Raw genomic sequence first — 21,304 nt, 5'->3', positions numbered from 1 at the left:
TTTCTTTGCATCACCTCTTTTCGCTAGAGGAGAATGACAATATTTTTCGACTTGAAAGTGTACTTCAGATTGTTAATTTAATACTATATGTATTTCTTAGGTTTCTCCTTTTAATCCGCTTCTCTCTTTTCCACTATGCTACCAGTTCCTGTCTAGTTGCCATGGAAACACCACATACGTTGTGGCTGTTTTGCAATTTTCCACAAAATGACACCCAACTTTGCGTTGCTCCCACTCCTGTCAACAGCCTCCTAACGCACTATAACAAACACAAATGCGCCCACACACACACACCGCGCCACAAAGAAACCAAACCCAAAATCAGTGTGCAATTAAACCACCAATTGACAAATAAATTTAGCATGGAGAGAAAATGGAGACACCTGCTGTTCTTTTTCCATTTCAGCTGGAATACAAGAGATGAACATTCTTCAACGTAACCCTTCAACAACTCTGCTTCCCCCGATTGTATAATTAGGCCTTGTTTACTCTGCATATGAAACTTTACCATATGACAACATTAACTTCAGTAATACTATATACTGTTTTTCATATTCAGCTGCTCTAGAGCTTAAAGACAACAGTGAGTTGTATCCATCCTGGTACTGACCTGCTACTTGACATGCGGCCTGGTTTAAATCCCAGGAGTGCAGGCTTTGTTTCCTCAACTGCTTGGGGGGTCAAGACTGCGTTCCTGACTGCTTGAGCGCTCTTTAATCCGATTAAATGTGTGCCCTGGAACTCTAGTAGGTTCTTCTATCAAATACTAAGATGAACTGGTTCTAATGGATGGGGAGTTTCACATGCAAGAGACATCTCCAGACCACTTGCACTCATCAATAGTTTATTTTGGCAAGGAAGCGATTCACGTGATACCGCACTTCCTTATAAAAACCCACTGCTCCACATTTGCTAAAAAGCAGCCCTGTGAAATACGGTTTGATGGATCATTATCTATTCCCTGGTAAGAACTTCAGTGCTAGATTAGCCTTAATTGAGGGTTTACACTCTGAGCCCCAGCAGTGTATTGCGGATACAGGAGATAATTGTGCTGATTGACTGAAAGGTTAGCCAGCCTGTTTCTCCATTTAAAGGCCATTAAGCACTGAAGGCCATTAGAAGGGTGGGGAAACGTCTGTGTGCACTGTGTTTGGCCCAATGGTCTGGACACTGATTAGTCAACAGGCCGAGAAGGGACTGCTGACAATATTTGGAACGGGTGAAAGTCGTATCTTGAATCAGAATACCACACGTTAAGATATGAAACTTTGCTTTTTAATCAAATCATTTTCGTAATTCTTGAATCATTTGGTCAGACAAAATGCATGGCATCCGACAGTTTAAAAACCAAACCTACTACATTGTTTCCTCACAGAATCACTTAGTAGATCGAGAGGTTTGGGTGTGAAAAGGCGTATTTGTCTGTATACAAACTGAACAGTTACATATTGAGGCTGCAGTTCGTGGTGCTGTGGAATCATAATGTTTAAACGGCACTTTTCAAACCCTGCTTCAACCAAATTCAACAAACATTTATTTCTTGCAGAGATGCTCTTTATTAGTTTTACCCAGATGTACCAAAGAAACATTGTTGTGCTCAACAATAATGAAACATTCAAAGGATCAGTGAAGTTCGGTGTATATTTAGTGTAACGGCTGTAGCGTGTTTTCACGAGTCGTACAATTGAATTTATTAATATTATTATTATTTGGATTGTAATATATGCACTTTATTTGGGGGCACATTTTAGTTGTATTGCATTGATCGTATAGTGTTATATATGAACTCATTATTAACCTTTGTATACAACAGATGATTTATCAGTAGTCTGATTATTACCATCATCCATTTTAAGACACTCTTGATGTATTCTTGTGTCTGTGTGCGGTGTTGGATGAGGTCATCTAAGCCTGCCTGTCTTCAGAATTACCCTTTAAGTGAAAAGACCTTGTGGGGGTCATCAGCAGGTTTCATTAGCTAGAATTATTACCGCTGTAATTACCATGGTTACCGTCATCAGAGCCATTTTCTTTGCTCAAAGACTCCTGTGTGTGTGTGTGTGTGTGTGTGTGGTGGGATTGCGTGACACTGGTGGCTACTTTGCTGGGAGAATGTCTTCCAGGGTTTAGTCAGTACCCGTCTAGTGCTGTCAGTGTCGGTCAAATTGCGAATGTCCAAACCACAGCGCACAGGCCCCTCTTTCTTGTTTGTCCACTCTGCTCTATTCATCTCTCTCTGTCGTATCCATTTTTGGTACATGTTGAATAAATAACTCATGAGTGGTAAAGTGAAATCTCTGTGACCCTTTCTCAGACTCTGACTGCCTTCGCGTGTGTTCACGGCCGACTGAGTCAACCTGTTTGTGGGTCTCCGTGTCGTCTTCAGTCGATCCGTATCAGTGTGCGAGTGCGTTGAGAGACTCGCTCCGGCTTATTCTGTGTGCGTGTGACCAGGAGCTGGCAAACACGCACAACTTTAACACTGATGCCCACCGGCATGGCGAGGACAGGCGGCACGTTGGTTTTGCCAGTGACTGCTGCTGATCAATGTGTTTATTCGTGCTCACTATTTGCCCTGAGCACCCGGTCGGTCTTCACATACAGCAGGTGTTAACGTTTCGGATGTTTGTTGTGTTGCAGTATTGCGGCTCCTGAAGGAAGGAGCAGACCTCAACGCCCCCACTTCCTCCGGGGGGTCCTTGCTACACCTGGTGAGGCCCACAGTGTTGTAACGTTAAACTGACTTACATTCATACCTTGGAGTAAATCTCAAATTGAATTAACTGCAAAATGAGTTGCCTTTACCAAAATCTACTTAAATGAGAAAGGGTCCAAACCAGACTGGCACTGTATGTTCATCATTTCTGAAAAGTAATAATAAGGAACCTGTTGTGGTTGCATTCCTCAGTGTGCTCGCCACGGCAACGTGTTCGCCGCGGAGCTTCTGATTGAGCGCGGCCTGAGCGTCGACCTGCAGGACGAAGACCTGTGGACCGCCCTGCATGTGGCGTGCGTGTGCGACCATGCGGACGTGGTGCTGCTGCTGCTGCTGGTGAGAAACATGCGTGCAAACATCAACCTGTGGCTTATTGGGAGGAGGGGGGGCTGACAAAACGTATACACACGTTCTCACGTGCAAGCTCACACAATTTGTGGTGTAGTGCTTTTCCTGTTGATCCTCGCAATTTCCAGCGTGTCAGCTGCAAATTAGATTAGTGTTTTGGAACGCGTCGGCGTGCTAACGTCGGGTTTCAAATCCGCTTTGGACCAGTGGCTGCGTTCGCGTTAGTCATCCAGAAAGTGAAGCGCTTTCCGTTCACAAAGGGGGTTAGGGATCGAAAGCCGGCTGCTTCGTTGAAAGCGAGAATATTCAGAATTCGTGCATTAGCACGATATCAACAATAGGGAGCCCACTCTGCGGAGGACGCTTACCCGCTCTTGATGAGTCTCTGTTGACAAGAGCTGCGGTTGTACTGATTTGGTCTGGAACGAGAGCGGGGCCGGCTGCAGGGGAGGGCTTGCACACCCTGTCTGCTCGTTCTTGCGTGCTGTTCCGCTGGTGTTGATTGGACCCACGGAGGGTTTAACGGTTGCAGTGCGGCCCAGTACAGCCTGGTTCTGCTGATTGGGTCTTGAGTGATTGCTGCCTGTGTGCGGGGCGGGAAAGACGTTCCTGAGAGGAATGGATCCGTTTGAAGAGCTGCCAGGGAGAGGATGTGCAGAGAGAAAAACTGTCAGCCTGTGACTGCTGCTTCGTGTGTGTGTGCGTGTGTGTGTTGTGCGTTTGCATGTTTGCAGGCATTGGAATTCCCTCGAAGCAAAGATTGATGCCGGCTGCCGAGCTCGTCGAGCAGGGTGTGACATGGATACGGCAAATGGAATTTATGCAGTGAGTTCTGCTCTCATGATGGGCAATGCCACGAGAGCGAGAGATGCAGTGCTGCAAGGAAGTAACTGAATGTCTCCCATACACCATAAAGAGGTCATAATCCAGAGAGCTGAAGAGGTCGAGGGTTAGAGAGAGAAAGACGAAACAATCTCAACTTTGTGAAAAGTTCAAGATTATTCCAGTTTAATTAGGCAACACCAAAATATGTCCCAGCCGCAAAGTACTTTAGATGGTAAGCGCTCATTTATTTGACTGAATATACCCATGTGGATCATTTTGCTTTTGTGACAATGTTTTTCGGTTGTCAGGAGCCAAATTGGAGAAGCTACTTGAAATGTAACAATTGCTCTTTGTGTCTAAGGGTAAAGACAAAGCTTCAGTCGATCCACCATCCCCCTTTACTGCAGGCCCTGCCTGTCATTCCGCTCCGCTGCAAGCTGGAGCCTTATCACAGCTGTAAGTGGCAGATCTTCCCTCCCAATATAATGAGTTTGCATTTTAATGAGAAGTGGAATCGTAGTCTCGACCGGCAGCTTTATCTCACATCGGCCCAGGAAGGAGAAGTGCTCCTAATATGGAATAATCTATGTGGTCCCACTTGTCCCACTTCCCATCCACTCGTCCTCTGCATCCCGTCTTCATTTTTTTTTGTTGTCTACAGTTCCTTCATCGAGAAGCCGATATTGTTTTGCGGACAGATGTTACCGGGCTCTGCTTGTGGGCGGAGTGTTGGGGGGGCTGGGCGCCATTGTTGCTCTGTGTTTGGGTTGGCACTGATGTTTTCGCCTCTTATCTCCTGCCTCCAAACGGCAGGAGAAGCAGTAAGCCATTTCTAAACTGTCTGATTCCCGGCCCATTGCCAAATCCAACGCTCTGCTTGATGTTGGTCACTGAGACTCACTGAGAGCATTAAATGTCCATTTAGAGACCCGGTGGATTGTCTCTTATGTAGATTTCACCAGAGTCGAACACAAGCGAGAGCGAGGGCCTTGATTTTAACGCGTTACATCCAAACCTGCTCCATCTTATGTGGCTCAATTATGTCTTAATTTATGTCCTAATTTGGTTCTTTGTAAAATTCTGTCAATTAGATGATTGGACTTAATTACATACTGAAAATATGGACTCCTGAACAACAAACTGTTTACAACCAAAGCATTTCAATTGATTTTTTTTTTTTGTGTTCTTTGTCTTCTTGGTCGTATCGTAGCTCCCTGTGAAATACTGTTTCTGTGTGTAAACTTGCGCCGGGGGAGACGTAGTAATGCAATAACTTGATGCCTGTAGACGGGTTCTGTCCCAAAGTGCGTTTCTCATCTCGCAGTTTAAAACCTAACAGGGTTACACTTCTTCAAGTGACCCACTTTCCGTGCTGGAAAATGATGAATTTAAAACGTCTGACTGAGTGCTTTGAAGTCAAGCGGTTAACAAGCAGGCGCTCAGCTGCATCTCACACTAGTTTGATTTTTGTGGATTTTCTGTTGAAAATACATCCCCCCCTCCTTCCAAAAAAAAACCTGAGCAACTGTGGCACGTTATCCATTGATGGCCACAACGTTGTGAGTAAATATTGAATGTTGCCACGACGCATTTAGTTTTAGAGTGGTCTGCAGGGCAATAAATCATCTTATCACAGCATTAGTATCTGCACCACAATCCACAGAATGTGCAGACAAAAATACTTTTGAGGATTCAGATGTGGGATGATTACGGTTTCTTCCAGCCGCCTCCGCTGTTTACAAGAACAACACTGCAGCAATCACAGGAGAACAATAATTGCTCAGTTGCCTCCAGTACATTTCCTCGTGACATATTTTTGATAGTCAGGTGTGAAGGCTCGTGGGTCACTGGATTGACATGTGACCTTTTTTTTAAAGAAACACGAGATTGCGTGGGGACCCATATTTGGGATGAAATCCGCCGGGCTGTGACTAACAGCGTGACGTCCCGAGGGGACCCTTTCAGCGCGTATGTGCTAGTTGATATTGATTCCGTGGGAGTGGCTGCATGTAACCGCTGACATGCAAAACCCACGTGCAGCGTAGAATGAACAGATTTTCCTGCCCGGGACGTCCGAGGTGGATTCATCATATCGTGGCTTGGGAGCGCGTCGGGGGTCAGAAGTCAACTTGTTAGCGCCGACTCATTTATAACTGCCAGCCCTTATCTCGTTAGCTGTGACACATGATTAATGTCTTTGGATCAATGGTCGACGCACGCCATGCATCCTTCTACGTAATCTGTCTGCTGGTTCAGGCACTTTGTGTGTGTTTTGTGCCGTTTGAAAGATGTTGAGATAAATTATTGCTGTTTGTGGCGTTTTGCCGGTTATTTGTGCACAGCAAGGTTTTTCTTCTGTTTTATGTTGATTACTGGCTTGTTATTGTTTTAAAGGGCATTCTGGTGTAAGACGGAAGCAAATTTAACATTTTCACAGAACAATTCTGCACTTCCTACATTACAAGGTGTGTAACTCTGATGGGAGGGACGGCAGAGCAAGATATATTATATATTTATCATTCAGCCGGATCTCGTTGAGTTTTACTGGACCTTTTTAAATGAATTGTCTGGGTTCGCACACCTTAATCCCCACTAAGTAGCACACACACACATATTTAACAGCGGCACCCTGGGGGGAGCCTTCAGGTTTATGTGGAAGTTGATTACCGTTTGGGTGCTAAGTACAAATCTGAGGAATATTGATGGCGTGTGTATATTGATGATGTAGGCTATATCTGAAAATAGAGGGGAGGGGTAAGAGGGGCATCATAACGCGCACACTGCCTCACTCATCATCATTTGCTGTTCAAGCTGTGCATCCCGTCCTCGCGATAAGGTTTCTTGTTTTCTCATGAATAGTTAATTAATTCCCTTTGTTAACCCCTTACTCGCCCCTTATGAGGGAGCAAAAACAGCTCCCACTAGATGATGGGTGCACAATTAACCACATATTGATTTGACTGATATATTGGAATTGCCTGCATTGTGCTGCTTTTATCGCCCTGTAACAGCTCTTCATCTCTCGTTTCCTCTTGAATACCTTCAAAACGCTATTATTCTAAAAAGGAAGGAAAGGGAGAAAACGTTGTTCGCTTAGAAATAAATGACCATTGCAAGGTTGCACGGATGGTTTCAGGCTCGGCGTCCTCTCCGTTAACCGTTCTCTGTCGGCCGGCTTCCTCCTGTTTTTTCTCTTTTCTGTCTACTTACGAACTGGGTCGTAAATCTCTCTGCCGCTCTTCAACTCTGCTGTTAGAATTCTATTAGCTGTAAATATTCAGTAAGGATCCTCGCTTGGAGTCGCTGTTATCAGACCTGGTCCAGCTTCCATCGTTACACCCGCTTGTCTTTTACGCTTGAGTCAGACAACCGGACGCGATTTATGGCTGGATGCTGACAATTTCCTCTTGAAAGGATGTATGTCACTTTTAGTAGCCAGTCCCACCGGAGATGATCCGAATGGAAAGGACAACAGTGAAGTCCACACGGGTGCATTTTGCACGGCTTGTACACATTCACTGGTAAAGGGTGGCAACGTTCTCACAATTAATAAGTGCAGTGGAGTTTGTCCGAAGGGAAGCATTTCATCGTTTGGCTCATTGTGACCGCCGACTGTGCCGTCAGAGTAACGGTCATTCAAGGAGCCCGAGGGGGGAGGGGTGGGGGCGTGTTATCTTGTGTTATAACATACTGCTTTGGCGGGGCCTTTGTTAAGTAAATACACAATAATCTTTACACATGCAGACCCGCTTCCTTGGCCCCGCCCCCCTCCCCCGGACGTTATTTAATGAGTTCTTTAATTCACTGTATTGTCTGTTAATGTCTCCATGCTTCTGCTCAGGTGTGCGCCTCTGGGAAGCCACGATAATTGTGCCCACGTCAACAAAGTCTGATAAATGACCCGCCGGCTAAAACTAATTTTCTTTCTTATGCGCGTGGAAGACGGGGGCTAATGTTCTGCTGCAGGACGTCAACGGAAACGTTCCTCTGGACTACGCCGCCGAGGGAACAGAGACCGGCTTTATTCTCCGAAAACACCTGGAGGAAAAAGGTAAGAGCTCTGCGCCCCTCGTCTGTTCCATGAAAGAGCGAGAGAGAGAGGCAACATTAACGTTTCACTTTCCACGTAACATGGCTCCGTTAAAAGTGTGATTCAATGCAACGCAGGGGCTCATTGACATGTTTCCACAGAAGGAATGAAATCAAGCTTACTCCGTGTCCTTTCCTTTGCTTACGAGTCATCGGGGTGGCGTGACTGGTTATTATACGGCACACCAGCGGTTAAACTGGTGTGTTCTTTGCGCGCGTGTGTGTGGGTTTGTGTTTTGTGTTTGAAGGAGAAGTACACCCACAGGCCCAATGATGGTGGACTACAATTTGGACACTTGTCTCCCACAGAAGGGAGAAGGTCAACACGGGCGCCGCACATAACAGAGATGAAGGCACAGGAGAGTTGGAGGCACACATGGAGCGATGCAGGGAAGGCTCAGTGGCAGCGGGAGAGGAAGGGAAAAGTGCCAAAACACAGAGACGGGCGCAGAAAGGGGAGCGAACATCATGCTGACAAAGCTAGACACAGATTTAGACTGATGGAGGATCTTCCCTCCCCCATCGGCCTCCAGTTCATATGAGAAATTCAAGACTGTACAGCGACCGCTAACTCACCAAAGCCAATACCACCCTGCACACACACACACACACACACACACACACACACACACACACACACACAGGCTGACTGATTATTTTGAGAGCCAGCCCCCGTGGTGATCTGTCCCTCCCGTGTGCCCCCCTGATACCCGTCCCCAGCCTCTTCTTCATCACGCTGGGCTTTGCCGCCGTGAAACACACTCTTACTCACTCTGTTGCTATAGCAACTTGGCTGTACTCTCGCTATCCCCATCAGGTTTGTGGGGAAAAAGAAAAGGGAATTCTGGTTTCTCTTTTTGTCGCAGGAGAGTCATTTATTTTTCATGTAATACTGGAACTCACCAAGCGTTGGCCTTTCAGAGAATAGGAATTCTCTTCTGTTGGGGTATTGTTCCTAAAAACTACTCGCCCTTTGCCTTTCTTTTGTTTTGTAAAGACAAAGTTATTAGTTTTGCCGTGTCAGCCTGAGAGATGGCTACAGCAGCCTTGCTCACTTTATTACTTTATTGGATATCCTAATCAAGATCACTTTTGCCCATCACTTGATCTGCCAGACTTCAATCTCATCCAGATGTTTCCTGTCTGCTGGACGTTTTTAGTGTTTTATTTTTCCCTTGTTCTTCCCTCAAGTTGCGAACTGAGGTTGTGCTGGAATTCAGCACTGATAACGCACCACTGCTATCGGGGAGAGCGCCGTGCTGACCTCACGCCAAATCCTCTCCAGAGATTTAGTCCCGCTGAAGCTGTAGAATCTTTAATGTAAAATGTGTCAAAACGCTGTAATTTAATGTCACTACATTTAAGTTAAAATACAAGAGGCACACAATGCCCCTTTTGACCGCTGCGTAGGCCAGTTTCCTTTAGACGGAGCCGAGCTCGCGGTTTCATCCTTTTTGGTTTCATGGGATTCCAGCTTTAATTATAACGCACGTGCTGTAAGTGCCGTAGAATGTCTCCAATGTCAAACGGGGTCTCAATTGCTTTTGTGTGTTTTCAGGCGTGGACGTGTCATCTGTGCCCACAATGAAGATGCAGAGCGCCAGCACCATGCTCTCTGATGTCAGACAGCTGGTGGCCACCGGAGGAGGCCTCAACCTGCCCAACGACGACGGCGTCACTCTGGTGAGCGCAGTCACATGTGTTTATTCTCTTTCTTCACCTCTGACTTAACGAGATTCGGCAGCTCCCGCTCACCTCCTTGTTTGCTCTCTGTCTCTGAAGCTGCACATAGCGTGTGCCAGCGGCTACAGGGAGGTGGTGTCTGTGTTGTTGGAGAGTGGAGCCGACCCTCATCCAGCCGACAACCATTTCTGGACCCCTCTCCACCTGGCTGCTAAATATGGACAGGTAACTCGCGGGCGCTCAACAAACTGTCACAAGGTCATTGACGTTAACAGAGTAGTCCCCTCATTTCTACTCATCTAGTTGCATTGATCCAATATGATTGTGGTCATCAGTTGTATGAACGGATGAAAGAAATAACAAGGAAGTTATTGATTGAGGAGTGCTTCCTCTGAGGACGTTGCCTCTAGTTACTCTGTACATGCTCTGATAAGCTTCTCTTTTTGGGCATATCGATTAGCAGCAGTCGCACTGCTGGCGCTGAGCTGTGTACTGCACATGCATTTGTTACAGCATTGTAGATTAGCAGTTTAATGGTCTCTCACAGAGAAGGAGATTGATTTCAAAATGGGGTGGAGGTGCGTTGTTGGAGCGATGAGATCTGGTTGGGAAGGAGTCCAACTATGAGGGAAGGGAAGTGAACGCATTCTGATCTTGCTGACCCAACTGGATGTGTGATAACATCTCTGCTCTGTGCTTGGGCTGCTAAAAAAAAAGGAAAAATAAGAAATCGAGAAAACTACAGAAAGATATGATATTCAATCCTCTAATTGGAATAAGCTTTTTGTGACTCTTGTTTTTAAGACTTTGTGCATAAGCAAATTTGTGTGTGTGTGAGAAAGAGATGTGAGTGCTTCCGACTTGAGAGTGGCATTCCAGAGGATTGCAGAATCGATTAGTTTCCCTTGCAGCGCTAAATCACCTCAGCCATCGACTCTTCCCTGGTGCCGGCGCTTTGCCTCGTGCATACCAACAACTCGCTGAGCCGTCTGAACACTCGTTTCCTGTCACCCTTCCCTTAAACTGACAGTGACGTGCCATGGCTTCCAGGCGTGTAAATGCATCCAAGCAACTCCATCGTCGGTCCGCCAAGAACAGGCTCTGCTTGTAGGAAGCAAACTGTTGGCTGGAAACACTTGCTGGCGAACGGTAACGCGAGCTGGACCGTTGAACCCTACAATCCCCGTCAGCAGCGTTGGACACGCAGGACACTGACCCTTTAAGAAGATGCATGACCCCATCACTGCAGCTAATTAAGCCTGGCCGTCTCAGTGCGGGGATAAGACCGACCCCGGCGCTGGGTGTCCTCTATTTCATTGTAGGCTCTTCAAGGGGTTTTCTCTTAAGGGAAGGATTTTTAATAGTTTTGTGTGTTGGGGTTGGATTAATTAATCCGTTTTTAGAAGGTACATGTGAAAGCTGTGGCAATTTATCAAGCATTTCAATGTTAATCTCATAATCTTAAACCGAAGCATATTTTTAAAAGAAATTTGGGCCTTTAAAAAAAAAAAAAAAAAGAAGACTTGGTCTATGTGAATCCGCATCGGTAATGACGTTTGCCTGTGACTGCGGAACCAATGTACCGACCTTCTCCTCGTCCTCCCGACCGATTAACGAGTTACGGTTGTGTGGTGCCACTGACGCGTGTGTCGTCCGTATTTAAAGGGTGCGGGTGAAGCTGACACGGCCTGTTGGCAGAGGAGATGCTATCGACTCACAGACAGACAGACAGACAGCTGTTGATGTTCGTTGAGTCCGCTGAATGTGCTCAGTCTCGCTCTCCCGTACTGCAGGCGATGCCTCGCGCTCTGCTGCAGCGCAACCGAGTTCTGCTACTTTGGAACCGCTGAGGAAATGACACAAATGTTTGTCCACAGGCTGAGTGGTTTCTGCACAGGATGAATACATTTATCTTGAGGTGTAAAATCAGTGCAGTGCCCTTTTATTGTAATGGTTAAATGAGCATGTCTTAAAAAGTCCATTTTTAGTTTTTATGCTGTGGGTTTGTTTCTATTGAAGCGTCTCAGAAGCCTTGTTGATGCAGTGAACTGTTGACAATCGGTAACAAGTTAAGGATGACACTGTGGTTTACTGCTGTTTGATAGTCACTTGTGAAAGTGAAGTGAATTACTTGATTAATAGTGGAAATGTGTTGAGTGACCATGGAGACCGGTGCTTCGTTTCGTTTGTTCATACAACTTTAAGATTCAATATATCCATGGTTTGCAGAACCATGCAATGCAGATGTTTTCATCTGGTGATTGGGTGGCACAGTGAAAAGCAGCAGCCGATGTCTTACGTTTGTTTTCCTAGAATGTTCTGGGTGAGACGGTTCAGGCTCTTTTTTCATTTATCTCCTGAGATAGTTCATGTCTTATATGACCAAGAAGGGGAGATTCTTGTCCATTATCAATGAATTAAGTCACACTTTATATTCACAGATCACACAGTGCCTCACACGTCCTTACAGCTGATCCCTGGAGTCAAAGAGCAGTGTTAATAGTCAGAATGTAAAAAGGAATAGAAAGGGGCCAATGAGCAGGAAGGGGGAACGTGTCAGACGGAGACCCTGACAGACTAAAAGGAAAAACCTTGACAGAACAATAGAGGACAGAGGTGACAGCCATCATATGAAAATGAGTGTCGACGACTAGGGGTTCTTCCACCGTGACATGTGGTGGAGGATGGGCTTATTATGGAAGGATCTGCCCAGTCAGGGACAGTGGTTGAATAGACGTGACATACGTACATTGTTTGCATCATCCGAGTGTTCAAATTCCAGGTCTGCATATTCTACATCCTGTAGCAGAAAATGTGGGAAAATCTCCTACGACTATTCATTATTTTTTTTTTTATCTGTCACTGATGGTTTGAATGTTGCTGCAGTTAATCGTGCTTTTCTTCTGAGGATGAAATGGAAATGGATGCGGGCGTTTCTCCCTTCTCCTACAGACGAGCATCGTTAGTCAGCTCCTGAGGCACCGAGCGAACCCGACTCTGTTGAACTGCAGCCAAGACAAGCCCTCAGGTAACACATTCATGCAGTCATTCAAAAATGCACATGTACACACACACACACGTACAAAAGGTTGCTGCTGGAATGGTCCCGACGTGTTTTTATCAATCAGAAGTTAATGAGGCAGTGAAGCGGATTAAGTGGATTTTGACTTATTCAGCTGCAAACGCATTAATAATCAGTGATAATACGGAACACACTCGGCACACAGTGGATGAGGTTACGTCACAATCAGTCACCGCTGAGCTTTGCTTATCTGAGTGCGTCTCATTTATTAATGAAAGAAAACACCGTACTCATGCATACACACAGTCACACATTCACACATGCGTTGATTAAATGGAGTGTCGGCAGTAATCAAAAAGAGGCTTGAGTGATTAATTTGCTTACGGGCATTAATGTATCGTATCATAATGAAGAGGGAATTCATCCTTTTTTTAATAATCAAGGCATAATAGATGTAAATAAAGACTATTTGCCCCGATTCAATGTGGGAAAAGTTGTTGTTTGAGTGTAGAGTTGGAGGATTCTGTTTGGACTGGTTGGCACTAAAGCAACTAGTATCGCAGGAATGTTCTCCAGCATTACAATCCTATTTGAAATCAAGAACACCCCATAAATTCCGACCTTCTTAGATTTAAATTAAATGTACTGCCAATGTTTTTCACCGTAAGCAGTTTTTCGCTCTTTCGCAGAGATTGATGATAGAAAGTGAGGGCAGCTCCATGCGGCTCTCCGCTCAGGGGGAGAATTTTAGCCAAGTCGGTGCGTACAGAGCGCTGCAACCATCAAGCGTAATCTGCTGTTAGGCTGATACAGCTGTGCGGGGTTCAAATGACGGAAAATCCTGTCATAATGGTCTGTCTGTGTACAAGTGGAGTAGGCTGTAAAACAGTAGATTTTAATGTTTTGTGTAGGCAGAAGGCCCATCTCAGGCTCTATGAAAGCTGCAGGAATGTGATGTAAGCACATTCCTGATGCAGAGGGTGGTGTGTGTGCAGGCCATAATCCACGAGCAAACGCAACCCCTCAAACAGACTGGAATCATCTCATTAATTTCTAGAAGATGAACACTGCAGTTGTAGTGAAAGCCGTAATTGGCCCAATGATCCTGAATCTTCTAAATTCCACACACATACACACAGACGCAGAGCAAGGGTAGAAGTCTGCATCTTAAACCTGAATCCACTATTAGACCATTTACTGAACCGGGCTGCTGGTGAATGCCGTGTATTCGTTGTAAATGTCAGCGTGATGGTGATGAGGGGGATATAATACCACAGCTGCCTCTGACTATTTACTCCCATGGCTTCATCACACCTCTGACTTCCCCGGTCCGGCTTCAATCGATTGCTCCTTCTAGCATGTAGGCTCAGAAAAGATGTGAGACGAGCCCTCAGAGACTGAGACAATTCCCTCGTTCTCACTTGAAGCCCCACGTTCCTCCTTCAGCGGTCACATGACGAGAGAACGCGAGAAGAGACGGGGGTCCAGGGGGTTATCAGTCGTACTTAAATGAAGCCGTTCTCCTCCCCGGTGCCCTGTTAGACCTCATTACAGATGGGGGTCTTATCTCCCCCTTCCCTTAAGCACAGTGGGATGATCCTCAGCGGGGTTCACTTTGTATACCAGCGTCTGCTCGTTCACCCGGAGAGGGAAGCAGGGTTGGCATGCTGGGAGACCAGTGAACAGAGAGATGTGTCTGTTGATTTTAGTGTAGTTTAATTTAGATGTTTAGCCAACAACATCAATAACTGTATGTTGTTGTTTTTTTGATGGCACAGAATGGAAGAATATAAACTATTTTCTATTTCACCAGACATTTCCACATGTGAGCCCATTGCTGATATGCTGCAGAATGCAGAGGAGAGCTGGCTGCAGAGACTAAAAGACCCCTCCGCTCCTCTACCTTCCACTGACCAACGCTACGATGATGGCTCTCACGACCTCAACGCTCCTGTCAAGAACTTGTAGGTTTCATTAACACAATTTTATCTCATGGTTACTTCATTAATTGTTAATATTGTCCCCCTGCCTCATACATTTATCTCATCCCCCTGTATAGTATTAAGTATACTTCCTGTTTATTTACTCATTGTCTTTTCTCATTGTATCGCACAGGAACCCTCTGGGTCTCTCTCTCTCTAAGCGGGACTGTCTGCTGGAGCGCTGTGCCATGTTCAGAGAGGCCAGCGGAGCGCTGAGCCGACAGCCCTCTCAGGACAACGGCCTGGACGGACCCTCGAGCTCTGGAGCCAGCAAACTGGAGCAGGTACCTTCTCCTCCTACAGCTCACGTACCATAAAACACAATAAGGCAGTAAGGACGTGGAGAAACTTCATATGATGAATGCGTTACTCTGTCCCGTTTTCATGATGAAGAAAACGCAACGGCGGACATTACATCAATCATTTCTTTATATTTCAGGCTCAGCATTTCAATTAATGCTTTTACTGTCACTTTTCATTTTGAGCATGTGATTTTATGACAGACCGAGGTGGGAATCTGACTCATTTAATTTAGCAACGATGATTAGGAAGTAATCGAGTCTGTACTAGTTAATAAGTATGTCATTAGTAGTATGCATTTAAGACCCGAGAGCATTGCAGATATTCTCAATCCGAAACATTTATTTGCCAGGTGTGTTGGACATACAAGTGTAATAAAGTGTTTTCTTTCAGCGTCAGCGGCATTAACTGAAGACCACTGTCCAACTACTGAACTACTCCAACTTAGCCTGTTCAGGATCAGGAAACGTTTATTGCCATAATATGTCAGACATGCAAGGAATTTGACTTGGCTGTTGTTCTTTCCTCAGGTCAAGCTGATGCCTCCCGCTCCCAATGACGACCTGTCGTCCCTCAGTGAGCTGACCGACAGCAGCCTGCTCTACGAGATGCAGAAGCGCTTTGGAAACGACCAAATCTACGTAAGAAAAATCAACACTTGTCATCGAGCCACTGAACCAGGAGGCATAGAGACACGGAGCGCACAGGACAAATACAAACGCATGCAAACTCTTTAAGGCATAACTGGGCTGCTGCATTGGTTAATTTGTAGTGGAGTGTTGTTGTTGTTTACAATTTCAGACTGTGATGTTTGGATCACATGACACCATCTTTATACCCATGAGCACTGCTGCAGGTTTCCCTGCACTCTGTGAAGTAAAAACCGTGCAATACAAATACTGTACCTTCTCTCCTGAACGCAGCGGTGATTTATGACTAAAAAGCAATGTTGCTTTTTAGTCATAAATCCCTGGTTGAGTTCCCTCCCCTCTCTTTATTTGGCCTGCTGACTTACAGGGGCAACCAATTCATAAACACACACACACCCGCAAAGGCCCACATACGTACACTGGTGACAATTGAAAAATGTCACCATCCAATCGATTGGAAGATGAATCTATAGCTATCATTCCGGGGTAAAGTGCCTTAATCTCCAACAATTGGTCCCCTTTTGTTGTCCTGTCATTTTCTCCCTTCCTTTAAAACTGTGTTCTGGCTCATTCTTCTCCATGGCGACTGAGCGCTATGAAGACTGGATCCAGATCAATGTGGAGCTGCTCTTCTCTGTGAAGAAGCAGTAATAGTCTGTTATTATAGAAACCCAGATGGGCGACAGACAGCGCGGTTACCCACAGCGGGGGGCAGCAGATAAGAGGAAGACAATAAGCGGAAGCAGAGTGTCGGATGAAGGAAAGAAATGAGAAGAATTCCGTATAATGAGCACTAGAGGTGCAGTCCAATTTGGCAGAAGAAAAGTGAAGCGATCATCGGGCCGTAGGAGCATTTCAGATCTGATTGTGTAAAACTCCTCCTTTATGGGTGCTAAATCAATACATTTGCTGTATTTCTGCCCTCCTGCACCTTCTTTTTATGCTTGAGATATGACCGTATACACTCGAGGGGAAGGCATTTCAAAAAAAGTGGTGAAGAAAGCAGAGATTTGATGAAGGACAGAAAGAGGTGAGAGGACAAAGTTCGGTGAATTCTCCATATGTTCCCAGCAGGGGGCTCAGAGGAGTGTTCTGCTGCCAATGTAGAAGGACAAGTGCACTGCCAAACCCCTGAGGGGAGCGGCAAGGAACCAGGGGGAGGATATGACACTGTTGTCTAAACTTGTGATCTCCATGTCAAGGTTTACCCAGTTAGTGTTGAAGTTTCATTCTCTCAAAAAAAAAAAAAAGCTAGCCGTGCGGTGTGAATTTGTGATATGTTCAAGTCGTTGACCTCGAGTTGGAGCCTGAGGACGGAGCAACCCGCAACACGATGTCTGCCGTCTCCCGGGGGAAGAGTATTGCCTTTCAAACGCCGTCTGGGGCTCTGAGAGAAACGGAGGGCTAATGAAAAGGGTCTAAGTGACCTCCGGGTTTGTGTGGGAGAGCAGGTTCTCTGTTGGAGGTTAATGTTGAGGTTATTGTCGGAGGTCACTTCTTTACCTTTCTATGGCCTGTCGCTGAAATTTAAAAGATTGAAAGATTAAGATTGAAAAGAAAACCGGGCAGTCCGACGATAATTGTAAACCAGCTTCAGTCTGTTTGCATGTCAAAACAGTCAGCTTAAAAAAAAAAACTAAAAAAAAACACCAAAAAGAAATGCCTCAGATTTATTAAAGTGAGTCAGGTGTGTTTTCTTTGTTCTCTTTCGTAGACTTACATTGGACACATCCTCCTGCTGGTCAATCCCAACAAAGAGCTGCCCATCTACTCCACTTTGGTAAGCAGCTGTTTCAAATGAACTCGATTTCAGAAAGTCTTAAATTACATGCCGATCTTTCTCTTAATGCTTAATATGCAGGTCTGTGTTCCGCGATCTCAGCTTGAAACATGTGGCTCTATTTTTATTAGGATATATATTTTGAATACAAAAGCATAATGTAGAGCGTATAATAATGCTGTATAATAAGCAGGACATGAACAGATGAAATGGACCTTGTAGTTGATAAATAATGCAGTCTTCCTGTCAGTGATACGCAGCACAAGCCTGACTGCATCCGCATGGGGAGGGAAGTATCCAATTTAGCTTACGGACACAAAAGCTCACACGCACACAAACAAAGACAGAATTTATTAGGCTTCTACAACAGCTCAAAGAGACAGTCAGTAAAAGACATCATTAAACATCATATTGTTTTTAATGTTGTGATGTCACCTTTATTTATAGCAGTGGTTGGCTCATTTTGAAATGGCAAAATTAAACGGCAGCTTCGTGCTTGCCCATGTGGACCCAGGGGGGGTCGGATGGAGGAGGACACACCTCTTTCCTGGCCTGACAGAATGAAGGCAAGCCCCCCCCCCCCCCTCTGGCTGTCCCATTCCTGCTTTCGTCTGGACTCTCTCCAGGCGTCCACACTCGACTGAGAGGATGTGTGGACGAGCAGGGAGGAGCCAGAGTGTGATGGACATATGTTACAACATGTGTGTTCTGCTGGCCATCTGCCCCCCCCTTCTCCCCTCCTCCAACGCTGGTCTGGTGGTCCAAAGCCCATCCTCCTAGTACTGGTACACATCTTCTGGGGGTTTTCCAGGAAGACTGCGTGGTGCATAGTTCTCTTAATGGTTACATTGGACAATTCAGGTGGTAAAACCTAACTGAGAAACAATACTATGCAGATAAGAACCTCCTTAAGAGTAAGAAAAGCAGAACTGTACAGCATCCGCGGTCTTCCTTCCAAACTCCAGGCTTGGAGAGGTTATGTTCAGCAAACGCATCATCCTCTGTGTTGCTGAGCTCTCACATGTGTCCCTGTTACACGAGGTTGTTGTCAGATTGTTTGCGGACTCTCTACCTTTTCTTCCTCTCACAGGTGAGTCAGTTGTACCTGAGCTCCACGGGTCGTCTGTGCTCCTCTCTGCCTCCTCACATCTTCTCCTCAGCAGAGCGGGCCTACCACATGATGCTGCAGGAAGGACGCCCGCAGTGTTTCATTTTGAGGTACACACACTGAAGTCTCTGCCTCTGGATTGTCAAACAAAAATCTCAACTGGGTCAAATAATTGCTCAAATTATAGTGACGTTGGGCCGGCCACCTGGTTGAACGGAGGCAGCACCTGGATAGCAATTAAATCCCGCTCTGGCTCTGCAGTGACATTCCTGCTGAGTTGTAACCAATCCGGCGGAGAGTTAATGTGCCCTGGCCACAGGCTGTCCATCTCACTCGCACAAAGACACACATGCTGGGTCATTGCACAATGCGCCGTCATGTGCACACTCCTTTCGTTTAGTTTCCCTGCTACGCTTTAATCATCCTTTCTGTTGTCTTGTGCTCTTTATTTCCTGACATAGACACACACACCTACACATTTACAGGCCATTATCCCCCCGAGGCCAGTGCTCTAACAAAATGCCCTTGAAATTAAATAAAAAGTGCTAAATGAAAAGACAGTGGAAAGGCCTCTGGACTTTGCTCTCAGCAGGGCTGCAAGTAGGAAATCGAGTAACACACAAGAACGCACTGCGTTCATTAGTGCGGGCTGCTGACCTTCTGAAGCCATCTGCTTGCTGCTACCATGGCGCTCTGTGCATGTCGCTGGGTGGCAGAGCGTGAACTGCTGAGGTACCTTATGGACGCCCACCGCCGGATAAGTTGTGGCTGCAACGCCATGTTGAAATTGAGGACCAGCGGAGCAACGTCAGTTGAGTCAGACCGAAGGAATAGATTGTGATGGGTGGAGGTTCCTCGGGGGGGTGATGTATGGTAGGTGGAGACATATAACGGGGAACAGATGTGGGGAAACACCCTGATGATTAATTGCATCTGTTCTTTGGAAATGCACCCAGAGAATGGTAACGCACAGCCATGATTGATGTGTTTTTCATTGTCAAATGAATGGCAGCTAATAACTTTATTTCATTAGTTTTTCTAACCCGTTGTCCAGATGTTTTGCAGGTATTGCAATATAAAGATTGAAATATTAAATCAACATGCAAAGTGTACATGGGGAATTTGTACCCTGTCACTTATTTTGGAAGCGCATAAGGAAATATCACTAAATGTTCAGTATGAACCCGAGGAACAAGCAATGTTCTATTGCTTTAAAAAAGACGTGACAAATAACGAGCATCATTTAAGGTCGTTGAATCAGCCTTTCTTCTGTCTCTCCAGTGGTGAAAGTGGTTCTGGGAAAACGGAGGCCTGTAAGCACATCGTGAGACACCTGGCAGCCCGCTCCAGCCCCAAAGGCTTTACGCTGGAGCCCAGAATGAAGCATGTAAGTCTGGTCCTGATACAACTACCACTTCAAACAGTCACCGGGTGCCTTGTGGGCTTAAATGGTTTTGGAATACGTGATGTAACGCACAGCTCTGAGCATGAGTCTTGAATCCTTTTGTTGCTCTTGTGTCTTTGCGTTGGATTTGCAGTACGACTAGATCAACAGTTTTTATGGTAGACATCTTTTTCATCTCAAATTCAATGCTCCGCAAAATCGGTCCTCATCGAGAAGCTCACGACGTTCATGTTTTCTGTGCGTATTATTTATTTATGTTTCTTTGTTTATTGTTCCCTCTCATGTGTCATCTCTTGTCGTAGCGCTGTAAATATCTCCCGCTGTTCTCCTCGTGGCCGTGCTGGAGGAGAGAATAGACGGAGGGATTAGTGGAGACACAGCGGGGGGGAGGGGGGCGGGGCTTTGCTGGTCGTCTTTTCTTCATTGCCTGTTAGCTGTTCTATCGTCAAAGACCGCATCCAGACATTGTGTTTGATTGCGTGATGAAGATTGCCATTAAGATGATCTTTACTGTTCCCAAGAAAAAACCCATTTGCAGCCATCAAATCACTAGAATCATTTTGCGGTTTTCTTAGAGGTCGTCCATTTGTCTTGAACTTTACAGCCTAATGAAGGTGTATTGATTTTTTTTTTTGGTAGAGTACAATTGAATGTCAAATAGACGTATCCGCTACATGGTCGGTTTTCCAGTGAATCAAGAGAGGCTACAATAAATAACCATTCTGACACATTATAATATTGTTTGCAAGGCATTTGAGGTGAGAGTTCTGTGTCCTCTGTAGTCCTGTATGTCAACAAGAAACGAAGCACTTGCATCATTGCCTCCTCGTGTATTCCCCGATGTGTAGACGGAGGTGCGACGTGTTCGTGGTGTCTAACACATGATTCACTGCTCTGCACTAACAAAGCAGTGTGTAGCTGGGAGTACAAGTGTGTGTTTGTGATGAAGTCATCGTTTTACAGTTGATATATCTGGGTCAGCTCTGTCTGATCATCCTAGGACACACAAAACACCAGGCTCCCATTTACCGGGTGCATATTGACATCTAGTGGTGGAAATGGACCTTTTATTTTCACACTAGATATAATATCATTATTTGGGGAGAAAAAAAGGGCATAAACACTGTGCAATGAGGATATTCAAACTCACTGTTAATATTTCCTCTGGTTTAAAAAAATAAAATGCAGGTTAACTGCATTCTGGAGGCCTTCGGTCATGCAAAGACTCTGAAGAACAACAACTCCAGCCGCTTTATCAAGTTGTTGACCATCCAATACTGTGACAAGAGGAAAACCCTGCTCAGAGGTAACATGCTCTCCCTTCAATGGAAAATAATTTTCTATACTTAGAATACTCACTAGAGAAGGATGATGCTTATAAGTGTCATCTTCAAAA

The 21,304-nt window shown here is 45.5% G+C and overlaps 1 protein-coding gene across 6 annotated transcripts in view; it reads left to right on the top strand.

Moving 5' to 3' along the window:
- myo16 (myosin XVI) overlaps positions 1 to 21,304 on the top strand; it is a 78,745-nt gene that overhangs the window by 25,959 nt on the left and 31,482 nt on the right. For all 6 annotated transcript variants that reach the window (XR_013452968.1, XR_005714354.2, XM_040200816.2 and 3 more), the window contains 13 exons: positions 2,641 to 2,711; positions 2,909 to 3,052; positions 7,832 to 7,940; positions 9,537 to 9,661; positions 9,761 to 9,886; positions 12,614 to 12,689; positions 14,497 to 14,647; positions 14,799 to 14,949; positions 15,496 to 15,606; positions 17,330 to 17,395; positions 18,486 to 18,613; positions 19,785 to 19,890; positions 21,097 to 21,214. Coding sequence is in view for 4 of the 6 variants with exons in the window: in XM_040200816.2 (XP_040056750.2) it covers positions 2,641 to 2,711; positions 2,909 to 3,052; positions 7,832 to 7,940; positions 9,537 to 9,661; positions 9,761 to 9,886; positions 12,614 to 12,689; positions 14,497 to 14,647; positions 14,799 to 14,949; positions 15,496 to 15,606; positions 17,330 to 17,395; positions 18,486 to 18,613; positions 19,785 to 19,890; positions 21,097 to 21,214 (1,482 nt within the window). In the remaining 2 variants the exon portion in view is untranslated. The remainder of the gene's footprint in view (positions 1 to 2,640; positions 2,712 to 2,908; positions 3,053 to 7,831; positions 7,941 to 9,536; positions 9,662 to 9,760; positions 9,887 to 12,613; positions 12,690 to 14,496; positions 14,648 to 14,798; positions 14,950 to 15,495; positions 15,607 to 17,329; positions 17,396 to 18,485; positions 18,614 to 19,784; positions 19,891 to 21,096; positions 21,215 to 21,304) is intronic.

Source organism: Gasterosteus aculeatus, chromosome 16, assembly GCF_964276395.1.
Source record: "Gasterosteus aculeatus chromosome 16, fGasAcu3.hap1.1, whole genome shotgun sequence".
Classification (NCBI taxonomy): domain Eukaryota; kingdom Metazoa; phylum Chordata; class Actinopteri; order Perciformes; family Gasterosteidae; genus Gasterosteus; species Gasterosteus aculeatus.
This window is presented reverse-complemented; position numbering and strand designations above follow the sequence as displayed.